This window comes from Bidens hawaiensis, unplaced genomic scaffold (assembly GCF_021521415.1).
Source record: "Bidens hawaiensis isolate Kalapana, Puna unplaced genomic scaffold, B.hawaiensis_p1.1 tig00032494_1, whole genome shotgun sequence".
NCBI lineage: Eukaryota > Viridiplantae > Streptophyta > Magnoliopsida > Asterales > Asteraceae > Bidens > Bidens hawaiensis.
This window is the reverse complement of record NW_027495553.1, coordinates 168,434-176,481: the sequence shown is the minus strand read 5'-3', so window position 1 is coordinate 176,481 and position 8,048 is coordinate 168,434. Positions and strand designations below refer to the sequence as shown.

General features: G+C 40.2%; 2 protein-coding genes across 2 annotated transcripts; one reads left to right on the top strand and one right to left on the bottom strand.

The window, feature by feature from the left end:
* The first annotated feature begins 737 nt into the window (after window positions 1-737).
* On the top strand, window positions 738-2,742 carry LOC143583724 (vanillin synthase-like). The gene is made up of 8 exons (XM_077065952.1): window positions 738-931; window positions 1,032-1,153; window positions 1,276-1,391; window positions 1,467-1,540; window positions 1,630-1,894; window positions 2,056-2,187; window positions 2,275-2,410; window positions 2,510-2,742. The coding sequence occupies exons 1-8, from the start codon at window positions 747-749 to the stop codon at window positions 2,545-2,547; spliced, it is 1,068 nt and encodes a 355-aa protein (XP_076922067.1). The 5' UTR covers window positions 738-746; the 3' UTR covers window positions 2,548-2,742.
* A 1,212-nt stretch (window positions 2,743-3,954) lies between these two features.
* Window positions 3,955-4,708, bottom strand: LOC143583733 (auxin-binding protein ABP19a-like). Its single transcript, XM_077065963.1, has one exon. It carries the CDS (start codon window positions 4,689-4,691, stop codon window positions 4,059-4,061), a length of 633 nt encoding a protein of 210 aa, XP_076922078.1. The 5' UTR covers window positions 4,692-4,708; the 3' UTR covers window positions 3,955-4,058.
* Window positions 4,709-8,048: the final 3,340 nt, after the last annotated feature.

The following is an 8,048-nucleotide window of genomic DNA, read 5'->3' as shown; positions in this document are numbered from 1 at the left end:
AATATATTTGCTAAACGAACTCCCAACGGCATACAACTTTTGTAGGTGCCCATAAATATGGATTTATTTGAATGCTAGATAGCACTAATTGTATATGTTAGACTTGAATGAACTGTCCAACGACATGATGCGGTCAATACATGAGAGGTGATCACGAGTATTTAACGGTTATACTTGAAATAGTAGCCTCCCAAGATATATGTGTCTTGCATGCTTTTATTTGGTGTCGTCGATTCAAATAATTCAACATCCTCAATCAATATTTTTTCGTGAAATATTGAAAAAAAATATATTTTTTGTTTGAAATTTTTTTTTTCAGCCTTAATCGTTGTTTTTGGGAGAAAAGTTGTTCTGTCGGTCCAACTGATTCGACCGATTGTCCGTCCGGTTCACTGTCCGATCCGGTTATAAAACCTAACAAATGCCTAAATGGTAATAATATATTAATATGAAAAGAGATATAATAATTAAGTTAGAATCACATGAAAAAAGAAAAAACTTAATCCTTGTTAAATGTTATGAAATATCTCCGTGATCGTGTTATTATTGATCATCGACATCCAACCAATAACATTAATTTGATGGCGGATGATTGACATCAGCCAATAGAAGACAATCCACAGCGTACACGTGGCGACATCAAGGAACACTTTTGATGAGACGGGGTGGAATCTCTCTGATTCATTATAAAATCATTCTCCTTTCTTCTTCTTCTTCTTCTATCACTCGAACTTACAGCTGAGAAAATGGCATCCCTCGTAGTAGCAGTTCTGATCTTGGCCTGTGCCGCCGGAGTACACGGATCCATATTCTCCGATGAGAATCCGATCAGACAAGTGGTGTCCGATGGCCTACGAGAACTCGAGGCTTCTGTTGTTCAAGCTATTGGTCACACTCGTCACGCTCTCACCTTTGCTCGATTCGCTCGCAGGTTCCTCCTTTTTCATATTCATTAGTATTATTATGTTGATAGACAGACAGATGGTAAGTAGCTTTAATCTGTTTTGGAATAATATATATATATTATATAGGTACGGTAAGAAATATGAAACTAGTGAAGAGATGAAGCAGAGGTACTCGATTTTTGCTGAGAGTCTGGAGACCATCAGATCGCACAACAGCAAGGGCCTATCTTATACTCTTGGAGTCAACGGTCAGCTTTTTCCTAATTTAGAGAGCATATCATATCATGTTTTGCTTGATATACTCCATAAATACATACATGATACACCTACGCTAGTAACAACTAGTTGTTAATTGGATTGAAACAAACAGAGTTTGCTGACATGACATGGGAAGAATTCAGCAAATCCAAGCTCGGAGCAGCTCAATACTGTTCTGCTACCCGAAAGGGCAATCACAAACTCACTGACGCAGTCCTTCCATTGACGGTACGCCGCTGCCTTGGCTTATTATAACCTTTATGTGCTGCTGGAATTATCTCATTACATTAATAATAATTGCAGCAAGATTGGAGGAAAGCAGGAATTGTGAGCCCTGTCAAGAATCAAGGATCCTGCGGATCTTGTTGGACATTCAGGTATGCATGTAGCTTAATCTTTTGCATATCAGTAAGCTAGCTTCTGGATGAGTATACTTAATCATCATTTCCTTTAATTATACTAACAGCACCACTGGAGCTCTTGAGGCTGCTTATACCCAAGCTTATGGGAAACCTGTTTCTCTATCCGAGCAACAGCTAGTTGACTGTGCTGGCGACTTCAATAACTTTGGCTGCAATGGTGGCTTGCCATCCCAAGCTTTTGAGTACATCAAATACAATGGTGGACTTGACTCCGAGGAAGCATATCCCTACACTGGAAAAGATGGTGTTTGCAAGTACTCAGCAGAGAATTCTGCAATCCAAGTGCTTGATAGTGTCAACATCACCTCGGTATGTGTGAGATTATGGACAATTAGTTATTGTCATATCAATACACAATTAGTTATTGTCTTTTTACAATGTCTTTATATTTATCTAAGTTATTGTCATGTCAATACACAATTAGTTTTTATTATCATTGTTGGCCAAGTTACAAGTTTGTTAATTTATAGGGTGCCGAGGATGAACTAAAGCACGCAGTGGGTGTTGTTCGTCCAGTGAGTGTGGCCTTTGAGGTGATTAAAAACTTCAAACTTTACAGTGGAGGAGTTTACACTAGTGATGAGTGTGGCAGTGATCCAATGGTGAGGTTTTTTTTGGTCTTAAAATATTTTAATGTACATGTTATGCTTGTTGGTTTTAAAGGTACATAAATGTGTTGTGTGTGATAGGATGTGAACCATGCTGTTGTTGCGGTTGGATACGGTGAGGAAGATGGTGTCCCATACTGGCTTATTAAGAACTCGTGGGGAGCCGACTGGGGTTTGAATGGTTACTTCAAGATGGAGATGGGCAAAAACATGTGTGGTATGTCATCTTGTTTCACATTCCAAGATAAATGAGTACCTAAAAAAGAAAACTAGTTTAACATTATCTATTGTTTTCTAAAATTGATGATGATTGCAGGTGTTGCAACGTGTGCATCTTACCCCATTGTTTCCTAGATGTTATGTATGTGTAACGCAAGATCTTTCACAAACTATTGTAGAAAATACCTAAAACTAAAAGTCTTGTCGTTGTATTGATGGTCTGGTGGTGAAGTTTCATAAAAGGGGTGATCATCCTATCCCACAAACATCTATTTGTATATTAGCTGTATTAATGCTGTAATCGGATTAATATATCTTGTCATTCTCTAATCGCCTTTCGGATTAATACATCTGTTGAATATTAGACTAGCTATGCAGTCACTACTTTACATAAACCAGAGGGCAAATAATTGTGGATACAGCTAGCACGCTAAAACTTTTAGACGCACTGATACAATCTTATCACAACTTGATTATTAGTGGTGGAAGCGTTTGATCTGACGCCTCCCGAGGCTTCCTACATTTCATTGAATCCTAACGTGTTTTACTATACCCCTCCTCTTGGTTAACAATAAAGATATATTGATTAAATCCTTAAAATCATAGAAGGAGAATATTAGATGTATGTTTTATTTGGTAGAATGTAAATGCTAAATAGCATTTTTTTTTTGTGTACAATCATCTAGCCTATTGTTTTCATGAGTTTAAAACGGAACTACTTAGATTATTTTGCTGACCAGGAATCATTTTTGAACTGTCTTTATCATTCCTGTTTAGAGAGATGCATATGCAATTTGAATCATAATAACAACTTAATACCTACTACTTTCCCCCAAATTATAGCACAGGCTACTGTAAACATCTTGCAATTATATGAGTTGATGTATATAGTATAATAATTACAGCAGGTGGAACTATACTAATTAGATGTTTAGGGGGGTGTCTGGGATAAATGCTTACTGCATTCATTCTAAGCTGCAAACTGAAGTGAAATAAGCTGAGAACTTAATTTGAGTCTTGTCTTTTTTTAAGGCTAAAATTTGTTGGAGCTAGGGGCTTTAAATGTTAGTTGGGTGCAAGTGTTTGTCCGAAGTAGATTCTGAAAGGGGTATTTGATGGCTTTTCGAAATCTGTTAAGAGTATGAATGTGATGTATTATGCTGAAACCAGATTTCATGAACAACTGGATGAACATGTTAATCACCTTATAGGATGATTTCCAAGCTAGGTGCCTAAGTTTCTGTTAGTTCAGTTGACAAATTCCAGCCACAAATATTTTGGTGGGAAATTTGAAGAACAAAAACAGCTCTCGATCTGTGGTGGATATTTATACGTTACATCCCACGTGTAGAAAGTGTGAGTTATGGAATGATGTACAAGGGTATAGTTGTCTTTTCCTTAATTCATCTAAACACTTTTCTCTGCAAATTTAGATTCCTTAAAAGATTGTGAGATTACAGCATTTGGACCAATGAAATAGAATTCAGCTAATATTCTTCTTATTCCATACATCATTTGAGGGACCTTACATTTAAAAATTAAAACAAACATACTCCTAAGCTTACAAACAGACACCTTAAAAAACAACAAACAATACCGGACGCCAAAATGCTTAATTAATTGGTACCAAACGAACAACAATGAGCTTAACCAGACCCACCAAGAACACCCTTGAGTTTCTTAATAGTTGCTGCATCAAGGAAAGTTGTTGCAGCCACAATTTCAGTTGGCAAGTCATTAGCAAACAGAGCGAAATCAGTAATCTGGAGCCCTGGCACTGGACTGCTGAAGCTAACGAAGGCAAGAGCCGGCCCCTTACCAGAATTTATCTGGAAATGAAGCAACCCTTGTGGGAAAACCATGATATCCCCTTTGTTCAAAGTCTTGAAGTAGACCGTGTTAGCTGATGATATGAAACCGGCGCAGATGGTTCCTTGAATGACCACCAAAAGCTCTGAACCACCAGGGTGTGTGTGCATTGGGATAACCCCACCAACGGCTAGGTCCAACCGGGCTATAGAAATCCCCAGCCCGTTCACTCCTGGAAACTGAGCTGTGAATGCTGGAGTAACTGCAGCCTTGATGAGATTGGTGGTGTTGCCGGCTGCACCGAGCCCAGAGTAGACAAAGTCAGAAACCGTGACTTTTTTGGGATCTTTGCATGGGAATCCAGAAGGGGTGTCAGATAATGACAGATCGGCTACACAAAAGTCTTGCACCGATGCATAGGAGGCTACCAAAAGAAGAGAAAATACAATAAAAACACCCTTCAACATCATTTTGATGCAATGTGTGTGTTTTTGCGGGTGTTTGTAACCGAGATGGAAGTTGAGGTTTATATAGAGGAATGGGGATGGGCATGACCATGCATGCAAGGGCTTCTCGTGATCGAATGGGGCAGCACCAATTAAGAAAGAAAGGCCACAATTTATTTGTTTCTAGCATAGCATGCGCATGTGATCGACTGTGTGAGTCTTCCTTCATACAACACCAAGATTTTTATTTCATTTTTGTTTTTTAATGCAGTATCTAAGAGCATATCCTGCACAAGATATCAAACAAACTATACTGCAGTGCAGTAATAGGATATATTTTACCACCCACACAATTTGGGATTCTAAACTAATAGTAAAGAAGCAATGCTTATTGAAAATTACTTGTTTTCTTTAGCACAAATATGCATTAAACATGTTTCTTCAATTCATCCATCCAAAGTCCAAACACTTGTGAATGACATGTGTTCTTTCTTGCACTTGAACTCAAGACATGCTAAATATATATACTTTGTACTAAACTCTTGAGTCAATATTTTACTGCCCTTTTGTCAATCAAAATTTTAAAACCCCAAAACAGCTTAAAATGGCTGCCTGGCATTCCCGGTATAGGTAGGTAGTTTAGATACAATTAATTCATTTTTAGAATTAAAATATATATGCATATCCTTGTGTGCATGAAACAAAAATGTTGGTTTTAGGGTTCTAAAATAACGGTTTAGCTATTAGTATAGTACAATACTCCAGGTCTAGATGGGTTCTTTTGTTACGCACACATAAATATAAAAGAGACTTTTGAGGGTATGAAAACATGATACCAAAATTAATACAACAAGCTCCATTATATGAGAAATCTTAGCAGGTACTGTAAAATCTTGAAATTAAAAATTAACTTTAAGAAATAAAATTATATATTATGTCTTTTGTAGCTCTGGTTGGTTATAATTTTGTAACATATTTTGTCTCAAAGGAAGCAAGAGATATTTTGATATATAGTGGTCCTTAGTTACTACAAGTAGCACTGGGGTGCAGAAGGAGACAATATAGAAAAGTCTGGTATTGTTTTCATTTTGGAATTGTGTGGTTCATGTGTCTTGCATATCTTATCATATCCTATCTGTTTCTTTCCATTCCTTTAGGTGTCTGGATTTGTTAATTGGTATGAACATCCAAACAATTAATATTAAAGTTTCAGCTCTGAAATTGAATGGGTAAAAGCTGAGATAATGTGGTTGGTAACAACTAACAATTAAGGCCTCCTTTTGTTAGTGCTAGATTTATATGAAGAAGGGAATTCATAGTTTGGTAATGTATTATATAACTAAAGCCCATTTACTAATTACCTCAACACAAATTGAAGAGGTAGATCCCAGCAGAGCCAGGACCCGCAAGAGTCACCTTGAAAAGGGACGTCTGCGCAGTTGAACCCGCAAGACTCCTTAACGGACGTCTGCGCGGTTGAACCCGCAAGACTTAACTTAAAGGGACGTCTGCGCCGAGACCAACTGGATCCGCAGGACCCACCATGCTCAGAGACGTGACGTCCTTACGCGCAGTACGCAAGCTGTTCCTGCAGGAAAAGCCTCCCAATGGTGAAGTACTCCGCCTGTTCCCGCAGCTGCGGATACAAGCCATCAGGGAAGGCTACCCGCGCAGCAAGGCTACACGCATAAGGCACTTAACTCTCATAATAATTCAGTAATGTCACCTGAAGAAGGAATGAGCAAAGCCGGGAATACTCCCGCCCAAATGAGCCAGTCCGTACGATACTGGAGGATCTTTTGTACTGTACCTGACGAGGTATGGACAAAAGATCTGACCAAAGATACGACAGCTCACTGACAACAGTATGACGAGCAGCACGCTCTTGTACTGTATGTCACTATTAGCCGCTGCCTACTCACCAACCTGTCGGAGGACGTGCATAGCCTGCAGTTGGTGGAACAGGAATAGTACACAGCCGGCCTGGTCACTATCAGCCGCTGCCTACCCACCAACCACCAGCATGGCATGTGCGTAGCCCACAGTTGGCAGAACAGGAACACTATCCAGCCGGCTGTACCTTCTTGGAAACCTACCTTCGGCTATAAATACTCCAACACCTTGGAATGGTAGGATCATCTCATCTTATCTCATATCTTATATCTTGATATATTACCTGATATCTGCTCTAGTCATTCTCTTAATATACACTTATATTCAAGAGCGATCTAGTCTGATTCTCACGCCGGAGGGTGGTCACAAGGAGGTACCCCCCTTCTCAGTGACGAGCTCACGGTGTCTGTTTTTCAGGTTATCAGAAGAACCATCTTTGCCGGATCTAACCCCTCGTGGGAAACATCTATTTAACCCCCAGATTATCCGTAATCTGCTCGGGGTCGGTTAGTGTTTCTTCATTGGCGCCATCCGTGCATAAAAGCTAGAACTTAATCCTTTTCAGTTTTCTCAAAACTTCTGGAAAGATGGTTAAAGTTACTCCGGTCCCAAAACCAACGAGTGACCAAGAAACCCCGGTAACCACAACCCCAGCTACTGGGGGGAATACCGGCGACTACACAGTTTTTACGAACACTACCCCGGTTACCCAAGCCGGGGCAAGTGCAGTAAATTTTACGAACACTACCTCAGTTACCCGAGCTGGGGCAAGTGCAGTAAATAATCTTTCACTGGGATTCACCGATACCCAGTTAGAGAGACAACGAACGAGGCTCCCCCGCCAAACACTCGATGAAGTTAAAGCGTGGGCGGAAGCACGTCAAAAAGAATTCCAAGCTGAGTTGGATGAACGCTTACGTTCACTCCAACAGGCTGATGAATTCAGAGAGTACTTGGACGATGATTCGGAGGAATCCGATAGTGACGCAAACCCTCGTCATAGGGCGAAAGGGAAGCGTAAGGAAACAGACTCCCAACCGAGAAGGCATTTTGGAGAAATCTTCAAACCAAAAAACGCGGGTGAAAACCCACGTGACTTCTCCAAAACATTTAGACCAGCTGCAAATGCGGGAACGTCCAAATTTGCAAGGGACATTGCGGAAGCAATCGCCCGGAAAAGTGCCAAACAGATGTCCAACATCGGCACCTACGATGGTATATCTGATCCAGACGATCATTTGAACAGATTCATAGCGGGGGCAACCGTCAGTAGTTGGACGGAACCTACGTGGTGTTACATGTTCCAAATGACGCTTGTTGGGGCAGCTAGAGCGTGGTTCGATCGTCTACCGGTCCACCACATCTACGATTGGGCAGACTTCCAGCAGAAGTTCAGCCAACATTTCAGCCAATAAAGAAAGTATACCGAAGAGCAATGGACAATCCTCAACTGCATCCGAGAGGAAGATGAGTCTTTACTAGACTTCA